Consider the following 23,539-nt stretch of genomic DNA (forward strand, 5'->3'; position numbering starts at 1 on the left):
CGAATGGATACAGGTGGAAATTGGGTCAAATGTAGGGTCTGTTTACTTCCGGGGGGCGTTTCTCGGAGTTCGAGCTGTACCCTCTGTTTTCTTTGCATGGTTATCGAGTATACCCTTGTGACTTTCTGGTGGAGAAGATTTTTTAAGATTGTAGTTAAGGTAAGTACTTTTACGCCGGGCTTTGCTTTAGTGCCTCTTATCATGGGCTCAAAAGGCGGCAAGTAATTTGGTTGTCAGCCCCAACTGTGACGTGTGAATGGGTACCTGACTTCGGTTGGGGAAGGCCGTATTGAGGTCATCTGGTGGGACAAAAATGCAAGTGTGGAGCAAATATGTATCTGTTGCCCATATGTATTATGTGATTGTAAACCCTGCACCAATTCAGCACTAGAAATGCTGCCATTCCACGGGTAATTTCTGACCAATAAAAACCAATATTTATTTATTACAACATCATGGCGTATATCGTAACAAGATGGCGGCGGGCCGGTATCGTCAAGTATCTTGTCTTTTTCTTGCCGCCAGGGCCATAAAAACATTATTTTATACCGAAATATAGCAACCTGTGATGGTTACTGATCAAGCCATACTGCCGTAGTATTTTGGTAGGTTTCACCCGTCTTCATGTGTATTTCGTGTATTTCGAAGGTGCATTTCGTGTACTTTCGGTAAATACACGGACCGGTCTAATTACCGCATGCGTGTGCTGGTCACTGGTCGGAGTTTTGCCCGACGATTTTCGCTATTTCAACAATCTGCTGCGACTGTGGATAGCTGATTTGGAGACAATGGCTGTGGTTTTGTCGGATAAATCATCAATTTAATTTTCATTTTCAGACATTTATTTTACCAGTAGATACACTCAGTAGATACAGTACTAGTACTCTGTGGGTTCTTTTTTTCAAGTTTCCTGGATACAATTCAACAACGTTACACAGGAATATAACAAGTTAAAACTGGTAGTCTAAAGTAGGACAGTCGTCAGGAAGCATACAATTGAATCATTTATCAATCTGTTTTGAACCCTATGGATTTGCGTTTTATAATTTATACACAATTAGTGCTGGGCTATCACTAGATATCGCCATAGCGTTATATGAATATATATATGTCACAACAACACAAAATAATGTAGCTGGTATTCTAAAGACTTTATTTTCAGCAATGCGGAACACTATAAACGACAGGCAAAAAGTGCCTCGTGACAAGACAACTTGATATCGAGCTAATTGATGGCAAGCCATACTAATGTTGCTGAATAGCACCAACTTTTAGTGTTTGCTTTGACAATATAGTTACATGGCATCCGTGCGTTGAACATTTGACATGACACAGTGGACATGTACGTGGTTCTTTCTTACGAAAACATTCAAAATTTTAAGAAATAATTTCTTACGACTGGGAAAATATGAAAACCCATTGTAGAACTGATATTTTTATATTTCACTGTGCTGCCTCTATAAAAACAGCATTATTTCGTCCTTAAAAGTGTTTATGTAGACTTTCACACGTGTGTTTTCCTTTTAGTAACAAGACAGCAATTAACAACATACATTTGAGTCCTCTCTCCAAGTTCAATACGTTATTCATAGCTAGAATGCTGCTTTGAAATGCGCTAACGTTAGCAAGGTGTCCAGTCCTGGTCGCTTTAGTTGTTCGCTAGTCCAGGTTAAAGATGTAGGTGCGCTACGCATTTGACACATAGTTCACAGTGAGTTCTATTTCAGTGCTTCAGTGTTCGATCGGCCATAACGATCTATTCGAACCATTGAACATCGACGTATATGCCGCTACCACATCACGGTTCTGGAGACATTTGTCGCGATGACTGTCGATCATGTTTCCTCCAGTAGTAGGCTGGGAAACTTGTCTCCTTTTCTTGGAGTGACAACGTCCTCGTCGTCGAAGTAGGCTGTCGACGCACAGGGTTGACCATGTTATGTCTTGTGGTCACGTTGCTGTGGCCCAGTCTTCAGTCTGCAAACAAACTGTTGTCTCCTTATTCCCAGTCCATGAGAGTTTCTTCTGGAGAAGGATGTGACCACGAGCAGGCGACCATCATCGGCTCAGACTCGTAGTAAACGCTGGTCTGCCAGTCCATTGGCTCCGGTTCAGGCGTCCTGAAGGACGGGGAACTGAAGACAGGCGACACGACTGGGTATAGACTTTTTGTAGAATTGTGTGGCAGGCTGCGTTTTTAGGCGGAACCCATCCGTGTAGTGAGGCGGGTGGAGCTCGAGCCTCGGATCCAGGGACTGAGAGATGTTCCTCCTAGCCGGCCCATTGTTAACTGGGATACGGCGCCTCTTGTTTTTCGTAGACTCTATCTCATCCTGTATATAAACAGAATGATAGCAGTAAGGATTATTACTGAGCAACGCAAGGGAAGAGGGAAGACCCATCCACTACGTAGACCTAGCCTATCGTTTCCAGCGTTAGATCACTCACTCACGGTCAGACTATTGAGTTGCTAGCATGGTTGAACCGTAATCATGAAAAAGTTTATTAGGGAAGTAACATTGTGAAAACAATGATACCGCTCTGCTTTAGTTAACAGCTACCCGGTACCGGTGGTTACATCTTGATTTGTAACAAAAAAAAATATCATCCGAAATGGTCTTCAAACCTTGGAGATTTTGAACAGACAGTGAACATTGCAAAATATTGAATACACCAACTTACCATAGGGTTGTCCATGTGAACTCCGTTGGTTCTGGCTCGTTTGTTAGGCATTGTTAACGTTGTAGAGTCCATTCCAAGTCACCAAGAGGGTTGCCATTGTCATAATTTACAAATGTTTTTAATCTATTGTAATTATTCGCGTGAGAGATTTGATACTTTAGAAATATTTTGAATGTGATCTCAACTTTATAAATATTCCTCCGGTTTTCTAAAACTTTAGAAATATTCATCATGTGGAACAGTATATTTCAAACAGTTTCTAAACAATGGTAACAGCATTCTACCATTATTTACAATTATTTACAATTTCTTACCATTTTCTACCATTATTTGTAACATCTTTATAAATAGGTCGGAGGGCTGGGAAGAAAGCAATTCACACATCATTGCCAAGTATAGGGAAGAATGCTCTACACAAAGGACCAAACAGTGTCCTGCAGTAAAATCTAAAGATAGACAAAAGCAGACAGAAGTGTGGATTAGCACCTACATTTATGGGGGCAATCACCATTCTACCATTATCTACCATTTTCTACCATATTTTGTAAATATTAGAAAAAGTGAAAGAATCATTTAGATGTTTAGAAATTATTCTAAATAAAGAGATTTTTGTGCAGTAACTTTGTAAATGTTTCTAAACTATCTAATTGAATTTGAATAAATTCGAAGTTTCGTATTCAATCTTTTAGAAATAATTAGAACTATTGTATACTCAGATATTCTTTTATTAGAAATAATTCAAAATTATTACAAATATCATTCAAAAACCCTCTTGGTGACTTGGAATGGACTCTACTGGTTTTTAACGATGGTTCACAAGGAGATTTCGTGGATACAGTAAGTTCTTCTGAGAGATGCTCACACCACACGCTGACTTGTTATCACAAGGGTGATGGTAGCACAGTAGTGATGCTGCGCCATGGCAACGAGGATGGCAGGATAACGCACGTCTTCTCGTGCGGATCGATTAGTTTGATGAAAATGAAAAACCATCAAGCTTTTCTTACAGTAAGACTTTTGACTATTCATAAACAGTGCATGGGTATCCTCTTGAATCATCGATATGCGTAATTCGTTGCAAATAAGTGGGCGAAATTGTATTATTAAATCGTTGCGTTCTCCTGCTGTAATAGAACAAGTCGTGGTCAGGGAGCGTACGGTAAAATTGTTCTGGAACGAGCCCGGCACTAATTGTTATCCACACGCACAGGCAATCATCTCGTCCCTGACGGTACATGAACTATGCACACTTTTAAAAACACACACACATATGCGCGCGCGTTTGGCTGTGTCTGGTGCTGAAAAACCTCCACACTAGAACATACCTATCCTTGGTGCTGATCTCCGTTCACAAGCCGTGTATGCCACTTCTACACACTTTCTGGGCAGGGCTCCCAGTGGAAAATCTTAGCTTACGCCCGCGATATACACATCTTGTCTTCATTAACAGTAGTAGTAGTAGTAGTCCACTGTTTTCTGCTGCTGCAGTAGTTGAAACATCCTGCAGCTGCATTCAGTCTTCCTTCAGTCCCTTCCACTTTGTCCGATTGGCTGCGAGCTTCCTTAGTAACATAGACAAATCTATCATTAAGGATAAGGCATACAGGAATCTGAATTCAACGTGTAAATAAGTATTATTATATAGTTGCGTCAAATGTTGATGGGATGATCTACGCCCACCACCATTGCTGCTACAATGTACATTGACTTCATGCTCATGTCTCATTTTGTAGTTTGTAACACTGTGCATTATTCCTGTCATCTCATAGTACTTACACATGTTCATTACTCACAATTGAACTAGGAGGCCAAGGTCAAGCAGGGGTTCGACTCCGGCTGGTTTTTGACATGTTTTTTGCGTTTCGGCGCCTTCGCGCCGGAACGCAATGTCCTGGCTTTTACCTTGCAGGCAGGAACCAGGGAAGCTTGGTTCAACACTGTGTCGCACACAATAAGACCTTATATGGCAATACGTTCCCAAATCCTTGTATAGCCGTTGCCTTATATGGCAAGAGAGCACGAAAAGGCAGGCAGGCTACATTTGCATGACACACAGGAGGGCGACCGCATGTAACTGCTACAACTGTTCGGAAATATCATTGCATTGTGGTTTCGGACTTTGATATCCTGAAAAATGACCATATTACATCTATTCCACAAGATTGCAGAAGAAAAAAAATGATTTCGTCACGAAAACGACCAAAAATCGGCATAAATGATACCATATAGTGAGCTTATAGCATTACGTACAGAATGACGAGTTACGTACCGCAGCTTGGCCGATCTGGCAACGCGAAGCACTTCTGACCCAGAAGATCCGGATTCGTGTCTGTGCATGGATTTTTTTTTTCTTTTTAGATATTGAATATCAAAAATATATATTGATATTATATTAATCTATCAATATCATATTTATGAATATCATTTTTTTCATTAATAAATAAAGAAATATTTTATATTTGTTATTTTTAAATATTCATTTAATATATACAGGGCCTTTGTCTTATGAACAGGACTTCATAGATTCCAAACCCGGCATTCGAATTTTTCTGTTCATTGTAATGGAAAATACCGTGCAGCGGCTCCTATGCGCGGTAAGATGATTCTTGCAAAACACTCGCCACTAAACTTCTATCCCCGATGTAAACAGAGGCTCTTGATGTTGTTTGCAAAACAGCGATTCTTTGTTACAGTAGCAAATGCTCCATTGTTCAGTATCGACTTCATTCAGACAACACGGACGTGGAAAGTGGCGCCGCTCGGCACAAAACTATGGGAATTTTCATGAATTTTAGCAAAATTACCCAGGAAAATAAGGAAGAAATGTTGTAAATGCGGAAACCAGAATAATACGGATGAGGTAGCTGTTGATTTGTTTGACATTTGGTAGTCATTTTAGATAGAACCTTAGCTGTTATGAACTTCTATTTCACTTAATTACCAAAGTGCTGATGATTCAATGGTGCTTTTTCAAATTTTATGTTTTATTGCGTGCCATGTACATAATTACATTGATAGCTTTTATAATGAGCCTATTATACATTTTACAAATAAGTACAAGTTGTAGGCCAAGACCAGCTTTTTCAAAAGCACTTAAGTTAAGTGACGTAACTTCAAAATTGCTTTCCCCAATCTGCCTTTCTCTATTAAAACAGTACTCATTTCCCAAAATGACAATTTTTCTTATAGACTGAACAGCCCTTGAGTGACTTCCTCTGGCAGATTTTACTTCAAGTAAAGGGAAAAGACAATTCACACTCATAAACGTAGCCGAAACGCCAGCTTTTTTTAAAAGCTCTTGTTTTCTTCCGTATGGCTTGGCGACAAAGAAAACGGGACAAAATTGAAAGCCTGAAAAAACGGCTAAAAACAGCCGGGGCCGAACCTTTGCTTGGAGAGTAGGCCAAGACAGGGTTCCAGCCTTTTTAGCCTCTGCTCTCTCGGTAGCTTCCGTACCCAAAAGGTGATCGATAGATCAGAGTAAAGCTAAAATCCTGGCACCCAGGCTAGAGGTGGCCTGTGTGCCGATGTAGAGAAATGCATTTACACTTATTGTGTATATTCATAGCATGAAATATCATAGGACGCGCAGGACACTAGGGCAGCATCTTCTCTTGCAACCTTCAAAAGACTTAGCCTGGGTGCCATCCTATTTCTACCGGGGCTCCTACACTCGCTACCCTAAAGAAGATTCTTTTTACTAATTAGGGTAGCAAATGTAGGAGCCCCGTAGAAATAGGATGACACCCAGGCTACAAAAGACTATCGTCACAGTAACTGACCCTTATTGAACGGTTATAGACATAATGACTTGATGAATTACTATTTGTTTTTATCTACCCCTTTTTATCTATTCTTTGTATTATTTGTATAATTTTTTTTAGTTATCTTGATTGACCAAGCATTAGTTATATATTGTTATGTCGACCCCTTGACATGTCTACCAACTCGACCTCTATGAAAAGCGGCCCTGATGGCCGAATAGAGTATTTTGGAGACTGAATAAAGGCACAAACAAAACAAATCATCTTGTGTAAACTATATTTATCAAAGCGAATATTGTATTTACAAGAACAAGTATGACTAAAGCCCTCTAGGTACTACCATTACCATGGGGTCCATTCAGCCTAAAGAAGCAAATCTATTCTTGGTATATTCTAGTAGTTCTACAGAGAAAAAGTTGGTACAAAGCCTAGTATTGTCTGTTTCATGTGTTTTTACCATGCTTTATTGAACATGAAGAAAATGAGAATATTAGTACATATCTGCCCATTTGTCTGCCAAAGACAGATGGAATCTTCTTCTTCTTCCATGGAACATCAACAGACAACTACAAGTCCTGTTAGACATACTGGCGAAAACTTCTATTGTTGAGCTCAGCATCCTTATCAAGGCTATATATCAATATGTACAATACATTTTACTTGGATCCTACATGTACATGATCCAGTAATGTCTCATAATGTTAATGAGACATTAATAATGTTCCCTATGCCTTCTCCAGTGGTGCGTAGTTAAGTAACTTCTCGATGAGGTCCACATGTGACAGTAACATCCTTCTGCAGCAGTATCTCTTCAGTCCCAGGGCATCCAGGGCATCACTGTAATGAAAAACAAAAATCATTCTCGTTACATTGAACATTTTCCCTTCAGACCTGAACAATCCTGACAGTCCATCATAATTAGCAGTTCAACCAATGATAGCATGGCAATTAGCAGTTTGTGAGAGTATGACTGCAAAATATTTGCACTGTTTAAAATTTTGAAGTTAGAAATGGATTTACAGATTGCATCTTTTTAACAAGAGAGGATTTGTAATCAAGTTTTGCTGACGTTCAACTTTATTTCATGTTGTGCACCTGAAATTCTTTCTGTTTACCTAGAATTTTAGGTCAGGTGCCCAAAATGAATTTTGAGCCCTATTAGGAGATATTTCTCTCCAATTTTCCTAGTTGAAATTACCCTGGGAGACCAGACTCACCCATCGCTTCACCACTTCACCACTGTCCCCCAAGATCCACCACGCCCCACTCTCCGCTAGGCAAATGCGGGTGGGGGGCATGCTGGATCTTGGGGGCCAGTGGGCCCGGAAAGCTTGGACGGGCATGCAGTGGGTGACCGCACCGAATACACGGGTCTCCCAGGGTAAGTTGAAATGGATCTACTTTCTAACTCACCCTTCTGTGTAGTCCGCCTGTAGCAGTCCCAGGTACCACTCCCACTTGTTCCCTATCACCTTCCCACACGTGAAGCAGCGGATTGGGATGATCATCTCGGACTTGGTGTGAATCGCCTTAAACTGTGAAAGTGCAAAGATCTGTTGACATAAATTACGTTACACTTACAGCAAATCAAAGCACCCGGAAGATAAAGACCTCAAAATACAACCATATTTTTGTGTGTAAAAAGTTTTAGTGATAAAGTAATTGTATCTTGTGGGATATACACGTTAAAACGTATCAACAGTTACACATAAAAGGGGTAATAACTCAATGATATTGATATCTATATATCCATCTGGTCTTTGCAGGCATGCACCCCCCTCCCCATAAGTCTGTAAGAAAAAAACAAAGAGCAACATCACTCACTGTGCTATTATTTCCCAAAAAAATAGTTCCTCAACTGTAAACTCAGTGCTAGGAGTTAGTTCTCATACCTAAAGTGTCTATTTTGGAGAAAAAGAAGGCAGAATTTGACGAAAACTTCTTCCACAAGAAACCCACGCTTTTGCTCTGTCTCTCTTGGGAAATAGTCTCGAAGTGCATGTTGGGAAAATTAAGGGCTTACGATTGCGCAATAGGCATATACCATCTTTACAAGGGGGTGTTTTGAACTCTATTTTCTTAATTATTCATCTTATGGAAGGAATCATATATCTCAACGGATAAAAGGGCAAACGCACTATTTAAAAAACATTTCAATGTTGATTTTACTTAGCTGTAATTCAGATAACAGTGAATTCATGGATTTTTGTAATTTTTAGGTGCATCCCTACAAATAGGTCATATACCAATTCCACAAGGGGGTCACTTTTGATTTACCTTTCATCTATTGCTGTTTGATCGAAAATCGGATTAATTTACAAAACATTAAATATCAATTTTACGCAGCTGCAGTTCAATTGAAGGTGAAATTTGTGGATTTAATTGCAATTTCTGGTCAATCTGTTGTACCCTACAAATGGACTATTCCAATGTCACTGACCCAACAGTCCACTTGAAGAATGGACTACCAGGATGCCTGTATTTGCCGTCGTATTTTGTGTACTTAAACTGTTCTAAAACTACATTCAACTTGACTTTTACGGACACGGAGCTTTCAACTTTGTTCTGTGTCAGCCCTGCGTGTTCAACTTGGCTCAAAATGGAGTTTTTGTGGAGGAAACGTCGAGAGTTTAGGACGTTGTGACTCCGTACGCCTGTTGTAGTTCGTGTGCAAAGTCTTTTTTGCACATATCACTCAGAAAGGGACGAGTGCAAACCCCATCCTTTTTCATCGTTCACCGAGGAAAATTCCAGACCACTCCCTTAAAAACAGCAAAATTCGGGAATTTCCTGGGAAACAGAGAAGAATTTCGCCGCATTTCGGTAAGTGTGGACGTTTTATTTGATTAAGGGTGTCGACGAGGGGAGGGGGGTTGTGTGTGCCCGCTGTTTTTCTCAGAAGCGGCCGGTCGAACCGGTCACTGTCACGGTTCAACCGACAGAGCCCTTACGGGAAAATTTATTTGTATAAAACGATACAAAACTGGACAATGTAGGCTGAAATACGGCAAACATCTAAGGAAATCGCGATATACGTGTTCCAATCCTGTCAGTAGCTGCCCCGTGATTTGACTACAGACGTCCTGAATTGGTTTGGGGGAAAATATGCACCTGTCAATCATATGCCATTTCAGAGGGCCATGGGGGGTATGGTGGGGTGGGGGGGGATGTGGCGGTGCACGGTGATAGTACATATATTGCTCCTGGATTTTTTTTACTGCAATTTTAGAGACAATAAAAAATTTCTTCGAACTTTTAAGTTCTATTTAAAAGCTGGTGCAGTTGTGAAGCAAAGAGGCGAGTAGAACAGTCTCCTGGATAGAACCCGACCCGGGTCCGCCAGTCCACAGGCCGCACGCCTCAACGACTAGGCTAAAAGGTCTAGACCAGTTAGACTGGTCAGTTGGAGGCGCTTGAACCCCACTGTTACACTGTTGGTGTGGGTTAAACATGATTTATCTTCCCGACAAGAATCAATGTTGTTATCTTAATATTATCTACTGATAGAATTTTGTTGAATCAATAATCGTTTTGTCGAAAGGGAAAAGATTGACGTAAACCAGGTTTTTGTAATAGGCAGGACCTGTTAAAACAAACAACGAACCATATCAGTACTACATGTACTTTTGGAGTCAACCAGCACAATATATACGATATATAGTCTACAGGTTATGTTTAATGAAACATCATATCAGCAACCTCCAAATACATGAGGGTCAAGAACTCGAGTCTTTCTCTTCCTGTATGTTAGCAGAAACTGGCTGAAAAAAAATACATTGTGGCGCACATGGATTTTTTTTTGCTTCGTCACAGCTTGCACTCCTTTCTACCAACTTTCTGCACACTGCACCTCCATGAAAGCACACGCTACAAGTACTTGTCGTCAGCTTTTCAGCTCTTGTTCCATTCAGATGACTTTGAAAGGGATTACTTCAAATGTGTCCTGCTGGTATTCTGTTCCTCTTCAATTCTTTACGCACAATGGCCTGCCCTTAGTCCCTCTTTTCATGATTGAAATTAGTCAATTCAAAGCTTGGAAGTTCATCTGTGTTGGTAGAAATCATTCTGAAACAAGTTTTAACTGAAATTGCCAACACAACAATTGGACTTACCCAAACTTTCGACTGTACAACTGCAGTCTTAGTGTTGGAAGTTATAGTTAAAAATTGTTTCAGAAGTTAATTCCTGCATTAATGTATCCGTCACGCTTGGAGCTTTGAAAGTAAATCTTTAGCCAAAGTTTAGGTCAGTGCTTCGTTACAGAGCTAGATTTTTATAAGAAACGCACCCAGGGCTGTCTTCAGGTTTGAATTTTTTTCCGTCCCACTAATTGTTTGGGGCCGATGTTTTGAATTTTTGTTGTTAAAGTCATCATTTTAAGCTTAAGAAGATACCTTTTCATCATTTTATATCATAAAAGTTCAGAATTTGGGACGGGTGATATTTTTTTCTGTCCCAACAAGCAAACGTCCATCCCAGGGACGGGTCCTGGAAACAGCCCTGATCCACTCTTTCATGATATACCCTTGAAGCCCAACTGTTTTCCTCAGGGGATAAGCAGAGTTTTCTTTGCTCATGTTCGTTTTAGCCCTACCAAGGCAAGGACAGCCCAGGAGCTGGTATGGCCTGTGCACCTACTTGGCAACAGTCGAGCTTCCAGGGTACATCTATAAATGATACTGATACTATATATCTAATGATAGGAATCTTGTTTATTGGGCATCAAAATTTTAATCCCTACCAAAGACATCCGAGGAGCTGGCCTATTCACCTACTTGGCAATAGCCTGGAAGCCAAACCTATTATAGCTCCCAAGTCTCCTCTCCGCAAATAGCTATGTATTTGCGGGGAGGAGACTCGGGAGCTATAGTATACTAGTACGTAGGTTTGGATTCCACGTTAACTTGCAGGGTTTTTTGGGTTACTTGCAAAATTTGCAATTTTACTTGCAATCTGTAAAATTAACTTGCAATATATTATAGTCGGTATGTACATGTAACTGCTTTTGCTGTACATACAAATGTACATACTCAGCCTGTAACTTTTACACCATTATTAGAAGACTAAACATCTAAATAAAGATTTATTTATGTAGCTTTTATTGCTTAGTAGTCAGAGATTTATTAGTAATTTCTCCTCTAGCAACAGTCACTTTGTCTCTATTTTGCTGGCACAACTCAGTACAACCGGGTATGTGCTTAACAAACACAATCCACCGGTATTTCTAACATGCAAAATTGCTAATTCATATTATATTTACTTGCAAATCTTGAAAATTCTGCTTAATTGTATTTCGAGCTCTGCCTACAACGGCAAAAGTTGGGCACATATAAATCTTGTTGGGCACCAAAATGTAATTCTATCCTTTTCTTTTGTCAGGCACAGTATGTTACTGATGACATGTCTGTCACTAAAAGAATTTTTGTTGTTGTTTTTATAATAAGATTATTATCTTTGAGTGTGTGTGGTAATCATATTGGTAGTCTCATCTAGAATTGGTCTACTCTGAATTACCGTATGTAGAAACAACAATGTTAGATTGGTATGTTCGTAAGTGATAGAAAGTATCTATGTGCACTAGCGCACCCACAGTCAAAACTTAGGTGCACATCTCCAATTTTTGGTGCACAAAGGTGCACATGCACCCAGCATTTCGAGCCTTGTCTGGATCTTTAAACCAAAATCAATGTAGCCTTAAATTCAGTAATTCTAGTAATAGTACCATGATAGTACTACCAGTGTTACACATTTGTACATGTTATTTCAGTCTTGCGATCTCCCATTTTGTAAGTCACCTTGAGTCAAAATGCAGGTTATCTGCAATCACATTTAGACAAAGGCCATAAAGGACTTTGACCCTGTTGCATCATGGTCAGCTTCAGGTAACATTACTGGTAGGTTGATTAATGTGGGTAGAACAAATTTTGGTGCGTCAATGCTTGTTTTATGCACTCTTCCCTAATGATTCTTGTTTGCACGCTTTGCGTATCGTAGCAACGGAGGTACATGTAGTTAATTTGCAGACTTCACTTAGAACTTTTCTCTTTGCATTGTTTTGTTGGGGCATGCACCCATATTGGGGGTTAAACTAGTTAAAAGGACAGACAAAATATCGGGCTGCTGGTGGTATGTGCCCTGAGTGAGGGTCTGAGCTATCGGATCTTTCTAACTCTAAGAGTCTTAGTAAGACCCCGTTCATGTTAAGCCTATCATAACCGGTTGAATTAATTTAAAGATTTACCAGGAGGTGGTTTGAATTTAACCTGCTAAAACCCTTATTTAGCTGGTTGATTTGCGTTCATATTGGGCTAAGATAGCCGGCTAGCTAGATTAGCCGGGTAAATTTTCAAATTAATTCAACCGGCTAAGATAGGCTTAATATGAACGGGTTTAAAATTCTTATCATCTACATGTAGTTCAAGGAGTCCATAGCTCATATCAGCTGGTATTTCAATTATCGATCAGGTGCTACTAATTAACTTATGGCTAACCTGGATATAATGTTCAACATTACAAATGTGGTTGTCTTGGAATGGTAACGAATTGTCCAGGGATTCTAATGGCGTACTAACTTTTTTTCAAGAAAATATGAATGCTACATTTACAGCTTTGAAGTTTAATGTACAATTTTGTTTGTATGCTTACAATAACATTGTGCAATAGGATGGAGATACATTGTATACACACTAGTAGGACTATTACCAACGCATGCCATTCGTACCACATATATATATATCAGGATTGAGCTTGCAAATTGTGCTCTATATGAAAAATGGAAACTGAAATGACGATCAACTCCATATTCATATATGGAACTAGGTCAGGCATTTCATTATGAAGGAATTGCAGGTTGGTAACAATAGACCGATCCTGACCGTCCATCACAATTAGCAATTCAACCAATGATAGCATTGCAATTATCGGTTCTACCAATGGGAGAGTGGCTGCATGTCCGTCAAATATTTGCATCAGGCCTAGGCTTCTCTACTAGTATGTTATTATTTTGCAAATTTCTACGTTTTGGTAGAGGTGGGCGGGGCTATGGGATTGGGATAACTAACGGAAGGGTAACAGGTGTTCCGCTTTTGAAGACTTTGTGTGAGATATTGCATGCATGTGATCACGCCATGCATGAGGTGCTGCAGAAACCAAAGCTGTAGTATTGTCTGCACGTATTCTTTGGGAACAGTCTTCAATGGCAGCCAGTGTCCTTTGACGACCTTTCTGTCGCTGTAGGGAAGCGTTTCCATCCTTGGATAGTTCTGTTGTTAAGTCCTATTTAGGTATGGCACGTTAGAAGACTTAATGTTTGGGTAATGCAGTCAACCTTCATCAGGAACTAAACTAAGCAGCTCTTCAACCTTTAGGCAATCCAACAGAATCATTGTGCAAGTATTGAATCATACACAGGTGTTCTTTCCTGTCTAATTAATCCTCCATTTTCTGTTTCCCATGAACAGTTTTTAGTAGAATTTGTGGTGTACGTTCATAATGTTTTGATACGTCGGTTGTTGTGACTCTTTGGTTATGAAGAAAGAACTTTAGTATCCAATCCTTTGTGGCCTGTCTACTGGATAACATTTTCTTGAAAGTTTGAGTGCGGCGTGGTGTCGGTTGGACTCAGAACTATAGGTCCCGGGTTCAATGCTCAGGATGCCCCGACATTGTGCCCTTGGGAAAAGCACTTACACGACCGTCCCTGGCGGTGGAGTGACGCCCACCCAGCCGCTTCGGCTAATCTTTCTAAAAGTGTGCAAAAAAAAACACACCGGATTTGGTTGCCGATGTGCCAACATCTAGCACATTTGCCTCCAAGAACTGTACAATTTCTAGAAAAGTGTTGCCACAGGTTTGACTGTTTCTCAAGACATGTTTCTTTGTACCACGGTGAATACAGACCTACTCTACCATGGGGCGCTACACGGGAAAGACGTGCCGTCTGATATGCATGCTCTCCATGACCTTCAGTTTCTTCCTGGTGGAGATCGTCGTCGGTTACCTGACCAACTCCATGGCCCTGGTGGCCGACTCCTTCCACATGTTGTCTGACGTGGTGTCGTTGGTGGTTGGATTAGGTGCTGTCAGGGTAAGTGTTGTGGATCTTTAGAAAACCCTACTATATATAGTGCTTAGTGTTACGTACCTAAACACCTTACCTGAACTGGACTGGTAAAAATGTTTAGGCTCAAGTAAAAAAAAACTAAACGTTGGAAACCAAGTCCGGAGCTATCTCTTGCTATATTCTCCTTTTTGTTCTAAACCATCTAAAGCCTTCAATACAAAATGTAGATCATCAAATTTGCCCTATAAAATGACAAAAACATTGCTGTTGTTGTGTATTACTATTATTTTGTGTTTACTACTGACTATATAATTTTGCATGTATATTTTCTAAATTTCATGTAAAATTTATGCCAACATGCAATTTTACATGTAATCGAAAAAAAGTGTTTTTAGCACACATATACCAGAGTCAGGACCTGAACCTAAACCTCTGAATCTTGACCTGAACCTGAACATGGGTTTAGGTACACAGCACTAATAGTGCTAATACTAGACACAACATGTCTAGGTGCACTGGTGCACCTGCAGTCAAAAGTAAGGTGTTCAAATTTAAAGTACTAATATTTGGAACAGCCCTGTTGTATTCAGCTAGTTTCCATCATTTCATTTTGCAGTCAGATAATCATAATCATCAGTCTCCATCAACATGTCATAATTTTCAGCCATCTTCTAGGCATAAAAGTAATATATATATATTATTGATGTTACTATTGTTAGCTTTCATGTCCTTTGTTTTGACCTGAACAATCTTAAGGATATATTGATATGGGACAAATAGTTATGATATACAGAATCAGTATTGAATATTTTAGTAAATTTTAGATATGATGCAGATTAGTATTCCTTTAGAAGCTATCTGAAGATGTACAATTGCAAGTCTTGTAAAATGTAATAATTTAAGTTTATAACATGATGAATCTTTGAATTCTTTTGTTGCAGATATCAAGGGTTAAAACGTCCAAGAACACATTCGGTTGGGCTCGAGCAGAAGTCCTGGGTGCCTTGGTTAACGCCGTGTTCCTGGCTGCTCTGTGTTTCTCTATTCTCGTCGAGTCCATCCAGAGACTCATCGGTGAGCTGGTATTTCATATAGACTATTGTTTAGTCAGTACTGTAAACACAGAAATGTTTGCAGGGATTTGATTTCGCGGTAAGGATAAAATGGAGTGTTCGCAGTGGTTTTGAGTTTGCGTTTGAAACAATAGTAGCTTAACAGTCACACAATGAAACGGCTTTTCACGGTGGTTTTAAGTTCGCAGTAATGAGTTCACCATGAAAACCGTGAACATAAAACCATTGCCAACATTTACAGAATCATTCATTATGGCAAAAGTAGAAATGGAACTACATTGATGAAGGCTAATAAACAATCAGGTAAACAATATTTAAAGACAATCTCTACAACTGGATAAATGCAGAGATTTCTTCCCAATGTTTTGAGTGACATCCATCAGTCTTCTTCACCATCACCAGAATGAACTGGCAGAACAAGGAGCTAGATATGATTATTTTCCATATCTTTATCTACCTGTATCTAATATAAGACCTTGTCACTGTAGTGTAGATTTCCTTTAATCCATTCGCTTACTTGATTGTTTGTTTGTTTGTTTGCTTACAGAGATTGAAGAGATTACCGACCCAGTACTGATCCTGGTCGTGGGTGGGGCGGGATTGTTAATCAATCTCGTTGGCCTCTTCCTCTTCCATGGTAAGAAGACTGACTTCTATATAAACATGTAATTGTTAAGCGGTGACAGTACATCTTGTTCAAATGACAAAAGAGTAAGAATAGGGTAGTCTCCAAGCAGACCTACGGGTTGGCAAAGACCGTATCCAACAGGCAGAAGGAGTTTTTATAGCCAACCCAAGTCTCTTGGGTTGGCTATAAAAACTCCTTCTGCCTGTTGGATACGGTCTTTGCCAACCCGTAGGTCTGCTTGGAGACTAAGAATAGGATACAGTGTAGATTGGAGTAAATTCTGTGACCATAAACTCTGTCTTAGCCCTTAAGCTGCCAGAGGTTTTAGCCCAGTAAAAATCGTAAATGTTTGATCCCCGACTCACGTAACCCGCGAAACAATCGGCAGCCCTAACTCCCCCAACTTCCGGGTTTCCCGTGCTACACACACGCAATACTGTTTTCTTCTCGGGAATATCTTTACCCTATCCCGGTTATAACTGTTGCGTCACACAGGGCATGTTTCTGTATCCCTGATATATCTGGGCCTGGTAGCTTAAGGGTTAGATTACTTAGAATATCATAGGTGTATAGGCCAGCTTCTACAATTTTTAAGTGCTTGATTAATATATTCCTAAACAAAATAAAAAGATTAGTAAGCATGAACCACGTTAAGAACCAGGTACTTGTTGCGCAGCTGGTTGTTACAATGTAGATTTGTATGCTTACATGCCTGTTGATTTCTTGTTGCCTATTTTTCAGATAGTTCTTATCTCACTTAGTTCTTTTTTAACCTTCTCCCTGCCGCCTAACCAATAAAGAATAGGGTGCCAAATGGCTACTTCAGAGTGCCAAAGGTTAAAAAGTTAGAGAAACTGTTCTGTAATTTCTGTGTAATGTGGCTACTTTCTCAGGACATGGACATGGCCATAGCCACGGTGGCGGCGGCCACGGTCACAGCCACGGCGGCCACGCCGAGGACAGTCATGACGAGGAAGAGGACCTGATGGTGACAGTTAAAGATGGCAGCAGCACCTTGGCGAACGGAGATGTGGACTCCAAAGATGGCAAGAAGACAAAAGAAATTGGTAAGAATGTTAAGATTCATCTTTTCACCAAGAATTTAAAGGAAGCTAAAAAATTTGATTGAAAAACCTACTATGCTAAATATACCCCAAAGTCAAGTTGTCACTTGTATTACACCAATTCTTCCTAATTTGCAACTAATTTGCTGGCAACGGCACAATTTTCAAATGGCTGTGAGAGTTGCAAATTAGGAAAAATTGGTCGATTCGAATGATTTGAACTTTTTGCGCCGGTTGCAAAAGTTTGAATACCAGATTCAGACGTTTGAATCGATGTTGTTACAATTTTTTGGTTCAAGGACACAAAACTCTCTCAACTTCCGGTGTACATGTACATTTGTATTTCGCATTGAAATGTGTGTTTTTGCTTTAGTGTTATTTCAGGTGGGTATGACAGAAATAAAATACAACATGGTGTATTCTGCATCACCCTCGGTCCTGGCCCTCCCGCGGGTCGGATCGCCTCTCGACTGATACTACCTGTGGTCGGGCTGGTACTTCGGGTGATATGGAATACACCGTGTTGTATTCTTTATGTACAATGTATACAGAGATGTTTTAAAAAAAACACATCAAAGGCAAAATACAAATGATAATTACAACATTTTGTATCACATTGTCTTCCAGCCTCGAGTTCCCAGTTGAACATGCGCGGTGTGTTCCTCCATGTGCTGGGGGATGCCCTGGGTTCTGTGGTGGTCATGATCAGTGCCACCATCATCTGGCAGGCCAAGGGGGACTGGAAATACTACGTCGACCCCGCCATGAGGTAATACACTTCATTTTTGATCAGACAAAATTTTAATGAAGTTGTGAATCAATTTTGTACACAACCAAGTGATTGATTCAAGAGACGTTTTGGTGACCATCTGTCACCTTCCTCAAGGCAATTCTGACTGGTTCATATTGCACTGCAGCACAGGTGTCGCTGCTACTAGATGCGTTCCCAATCCGTTGAATAAATCACTTAGTTGTGTACAAAGAGTCTTTTTTATTCAGTGACTTACCAACCTGATGAAACTATTCACAGATACATGTCAATCATTTTACACAACCAAGCTTCTGTGGCGCTTGTTGCACAAGGGTTCCTGTCTGTGCTATCACTTCGACATTACTGAAGTTACAAATTTCTGATCCTTTTGTCATGTCAAATGTTGAAATGAGATGACACTTAATTCTTTTTTTTGTTACAGTATTGGAATGGTGATCATCATTATGTCAACAACCTACCCACTGTGTAAGTACACCGTAACTACACTTTTCAAGAGAATTTCATACAAAACATCAGAGTATAGACAGACACGGTTGATGTCAAAAAAAATTTGTAGAAATGTCCATATTCCATTGCACTGCGCACGACAGAGTACAGACCAAGCCTTTTTCTTACGAACTGTGTGTTTTGTTACAGTGAAGGAATCAGGACTCATCCTTCTACAAACAGTCCCCCCTCACCTCAAGATGGATGCACTCAAGAAGAAACTGATAGAGCAGGTAGGAGACATTGTCTATTTAACCAATACCTGTCATGGCAATTTTCATGCCAATCGATGGCTTGGATAGAGCCATGTTTGGATGACATCCGCACGTGCGTCAATTTTTATCCATTTTCTGTATCTGTGTCTGATTTACTATAAATCATACAAAACAGCTGCAAAATGAGAAAATACACTGTGTAAATTGTGGAGAAAAACAATTTTGGAAAATGGATACTAATGTTGTAGAATGCCAAGGTCAATTTCAAAGTCAAAGAAGAAGTTTTGAAAGAACAAAAGCAAAGAATCTATATTTTGGTTTACCTTGCTCTACGTGTTTAGTTCTGTTCATCCTTCCTGACTACATAGATTTCATGATGAAGGCAATCTTTTTTTTTGCGGACCTTTTTTTATTTGCACGCTCGCATCAGTTTTTGGGTCCCCAGTGGATGTCATCCATATAATCAAATCAACATGGCCTTAGTATGATGTTTCCAGAATGCAGATATTACTTTGTGGGGTATCTAATAATAAAAGAAGACTGTTTGATGAGCCATACTCTATTTCCTTGTTCCTCACCAGGTGGAAGGAGTGTTGGCAGTCCACGAGTTCCACATCTGGCAGCTGGCGGGGAACCGCATCATCGCCTCGGCCCACATCAAGGTGCGCAACCTGGCCGACTACATGCTCATCGCCGAGAAGATCAAGGAGTTCTTCCACAACGAGGGCATCCACTCCACAACCATACAGCCGGAGTTTGTGGAGGTAGGGAGCATCTACATTGTATACTGTAATTCACTTTATCTTCACAGTAGCAAAATTTCACAGTGTAAAGAAAATGGACAAATTTAACTTCACGGTGGAGGCAAGGGATTTACAGAACGGATGTGTGATGAAGGAATCATAAATACAACAGTTTTTTTCACGGTGATGATAAGTTCACGGTACAGAGGTGACCGTGAAAACAGTGAACCTAAATATAAGTTAAAAGGTACAGTGAAAGAAACAAGAATTACAGTACAATTTACCTATTACTGCAACTTTTGATCAACCTTCTCCCTGCTGCCTGATCCAGTAACCAAATAATGCACCTTTCTCACGCGGCAGACATAGAACGAAAACTTGGTCAATGAGGCAACAAACAAAAAGTATTTCCAGATTGAGTTTTCCTTCCAAATCACACTAAGTTTTAAAGTATGATATCCAATTATGAACATCATAACTAGTGTTATGCACAGAAAAGATGCAGCAATTTAATTAGAGCCACGTTCACTTGACAGATCCCATAGTCCCGCCCTCTGTCAAAACGTAAAAATGCAGAATAAAAACAAAGAAATGCAGATATTTGACGGAAATGCAGCCACTGGTCGATTCTCTAATTACCATGTTATCATTGGTTTAAATGCTAATTGTGATGGACAGTTTGCCACACTGGCCTCGTTTTCATTCTATCATGTCCGCCGCATGAGAAAAGTGTATAGAGAATCCGTAGCCAAACAGCTACTCATCGTCTTCATATCTTTTTGGAAAACATGTTGATATGTCAATAGAATTATTGACTTACATTTAACGGGCACGAACTTGAAAAATTTTTGATAAACTTTCTTTCCCAACTTTATATAATGTAGCTGTACTGCCAAACATAGATTTTGTTTGCTACTTGTTGACTTTATCCTGAAACTCGTTTCCCCTTTTGTCCCCAGCCCTACGACGAGATGTTCCTGAACGCCAACTTGTCTCAGTCTGACGCCTGTTTCCTCGCCTGCGCCCCCGAGAAGAACTGCGTCACCAAGACTTGCTGCGGGAAACCCGGCGTGGAAAACAAAGAAGGAATCAGACAAAGGAACGGATCCGGCGGAGGGATAGAGAACGAAGTCATCCACGACCCTGTAATTGTTAGCGTCGTCAGGTCCAACGGTCAGTCGGTTAGGCTGAGCGACGTGAGACTAGCAGACGCACCGATACAGGAGGAGGTCCCAGGGAGTGACAGTCATTGTAGTATCGTTTCCGTTGAGAGCTCTCTATAGAAGAGTGTCAACCCGGGTTAGCAAGTTCACAAATAATGTCTCATTTTACATGATGTCTTTTTGGGTCTGTGGTTTGAAGCAAAGCTTGCTACACAAATGCCCTGTGTATTCCAGGTCGTTTATGTACAATCATTGTTTCAGGCCATTGATGTTTAACCTTTAGCACACTGAAGTAGCCCTTTGGCACCCCATTCTCTATTGGTTACAGAGTTAGGCAGCAGGGAGGATGTTAAAGAACTTGCTTTTGTCTAAATACCTACAATGTACATTCATATTCAGTTCTTGAGAGAACTGATTTTGGAATCAGGTGTATTTTCTGGAAGATTTGTTCTTGACAGCCTGCCCAGCAAGATATGGTGACTGACTAAATTTGACTAAGAAATGGCCAATGGTGTTTGTAGTGAGTTCAGGTAGCGACATTTGTATGGTCATGAATACATAATATATATTACATATGCAATAATCCGTATGTTTTTGCTGTTTTCAAGCAATACGATTCTGACCACATATATTTGTAGAGGGCCAAGTTGAAACAGAGGATGTATGGACCAACAGTAAAAACGTACAGGTCAATTATGATGTTTTTAGTACAAGTAGGCAGTACCATTAAGTTAGTGGTACATCTTTTTAGGCCAGGCCATTTAAAAGGCAGGGAGTGCGAAATGTAAGATCAGACAAAACACTTCGAGCTTGATCTGTTTGTGCCATACTGTTATAAATGGAATAGTCTTCAACTACTGCAAACAGATCTGTCAACGTAGACAAACTTTTTCATCCGAAGATCATTTTATGGTGCCAAGAGTATAAGACAAACACTACAGAGGTGGAGAGAAAAATATATTTTCCTGTAACAAATTCAACACAGTATACAGATAACACAATATTTCACAGTCCTACAGTCTACTCTTATAGTTGTAATATTTTTGGCAACAGAAGTCAAATTTACTGCAAGTTTGTATAATATTAGTCTAATTAAGAGTCTTCAAAGAGAATACAAGGGCTTTGTTAAGTGTCAAAGCAGATGATGTACATGTATCTGTATTATATATAATATGCAACTTTAGTTGATTTCATATATAGTATTCAGCATTTTATGAGAATGAGCTTTAGGCCACACCAATTTAATTTCTTGGTTAACAGATTTTTTTTTCATTTTAGCAAAAAAATCATGAAAACAGAAGGCTGGGGTGCAAACTTGCACCTGACCTGTTTTCCTGTTGATTTTCCAATCTAGCATTTTTTTTAAATTCCCTTAACCAAGAAATTAAAATGGTGTGGCCTTATTGTCAGATTTTTTTATGATGTTTACATGTTCATATATGCTAGACATGTAGTTTGTTTGTTTGTTTTATTAGTTACATGATGCAATTTGTGAGTACTGCCACCTTGGAATTTACATGGACAAGTGTGTTGAGAACAATTGCTCACAAGACTAGTCAACTCACCAAATTATATTGAAAAAACAGGAGGCTCCAGATTAATGTTGCTTATTAAAATTGTGTACTTAAAATTCCCTGTCTGTGAACACACACAGACACACTACTCAACAAAATAACAGAAAATGAGCACAAGTCTAGCAGTAAACATACGTTTTGGTATTCTGTTCCTGCCACAATAGGTTAGTCCATCTCAGGTGTATATTAATGGTAAAAAGATGCTTGAAACTTTGAAAGGATATGACTGCAAAAATTTGTAACCATGACTAAAGAGTACAAATGACAAAAGATCTGTATTTCTGTGCCAATGTTGATATGTCTTGCTAATAAGAGGTTGAATTATCTTTTTCAAGTTTTTGGCAAAATGCTGTCATATTATGTAAAGAAAAATATGATGTTTACTGATGGAATATGTCACTGTTTTAAAAGATTTCGATTGCGAAGCAACAAAGGACGATAAGACTGCTTCTACTGTCACACTGTGGTAGTAATAGTAGCAGTTAGTTGTTGTAATTTTTGTCAAATTTCTGTGTCTTACATTGTTCACAATGTGGAAATAAGACCTAAGAAAGGTTAATGTAAAAATTTGATTGTGTTTATTTACTGTCATGTCTTATAGTTATGAGAGTGAATACCTCTGCATGTAAACAGCCTGTTGTGTGGAAAAAATCGTTGATTTAATTTCTTGATGAATATATTGCTGAATAGAATATCTATATTGAAGAAAATTCAAGTTTGATATCAAAATGTTTAAATATTACTGACTTTCCTGTGTGTATAGTACATTCAAGTACATTTCTCATTGACATGCTATGTGAACCAGTCAGGATTGCCTTGATGAAGGTGACAGATGGTCACCGAAACATTGGTTGAATAAATCACTTGGTTGTGTAAAGAGAGTCTTTTTATTCAAAGGTATGCAACAAAAATTCAACAGAAAGGGTGACTAACAGAATTCCAATGTCTGCTAAGACTACTGTTGTCAATTGTAACTGTTACAGTAATGGCGTCAAAATGATGAAAATAAACGATGAAAATACTAGTACATTGTAAACTAAATCATTCATTTGAATGCTTTTTGTTGAAATTAAAACGAGCTTTTAAAAAAAGCTGGCGTTTCGGCTACGTTTATAAGTGTGAATTGTCTTTTCCCTTTACTTGAAGTAAAATCTGCCAGAGGAAGTCACTCAAGGGCTGTTCAGTCTATAAGAAAAATTGTCATTTTGGGAAATGAGTACTGTTTTAATAGAGAAAGGCAGATTGGGGAAAGCAATTTTGAAGTTACGTCACTTAACTTAAGTGCTTTTGAAAAAGCTGGTCTTGGCCTACAA

General features: G+C 39.5%; 1 protein-coding gene across 1 annotated transcript; it reads left to right on the plus strand.

The window, feature by feature from the left end:
• The first annotated feature begins 8,868 nt into the window (after positions 1 to 8,868).
• On the plus strand, positions 8,869 to 23,103 carry LOC136429932 (proton-coupled zinc antiporter SLC30A1-like). The gene is made up of 10 exons (XM_066420111.1): positions 8,869 to 9,268; positions 14,334 to 14,532; positions 15,450 to 15,582; positions 16,129 to 16,218; positions 17,103 to 17,276; positions 17,901 to 18,042; positions 18,467 to 18,510; positions 18,682 to 18,764; positions 19,328 to 19,510; positions 20,449 to 23,103. The coding sequence occupies exons 2-10, from the start codon at positions 14,356 to 14,358 to the stop codon at positions 20,770 to 20,772; spliced, it is 1,350 nt and encodes a 449-aa protein (XP_066276208.1). The 5' UTR covers positions 8,869 to 9,268; positions 14,334 to 14,355; the 3' UTR covers positions 20,773 to 23,103.
• The last annotated feature ends 436 nt before the right edge of the window (positions 23,104 to 23,539 follow it).

Source organism: Branchiostoma lanceolatum, chromosome 3, assembly GCF_035083965.1.
Source record: "Branchiostoma lanceolatum isolate klBraLanc5 chromosome 3, klBraLanc5.hap2, whole genome shotgun sequence".
Taxonomy (NCBI): Eukaryota; Metazoa; Chordata; class Leptocardii; order Amphioxiformes; family Branchiostomatidae; genus Branchiostoma; species Branchiostoma lanceolatum.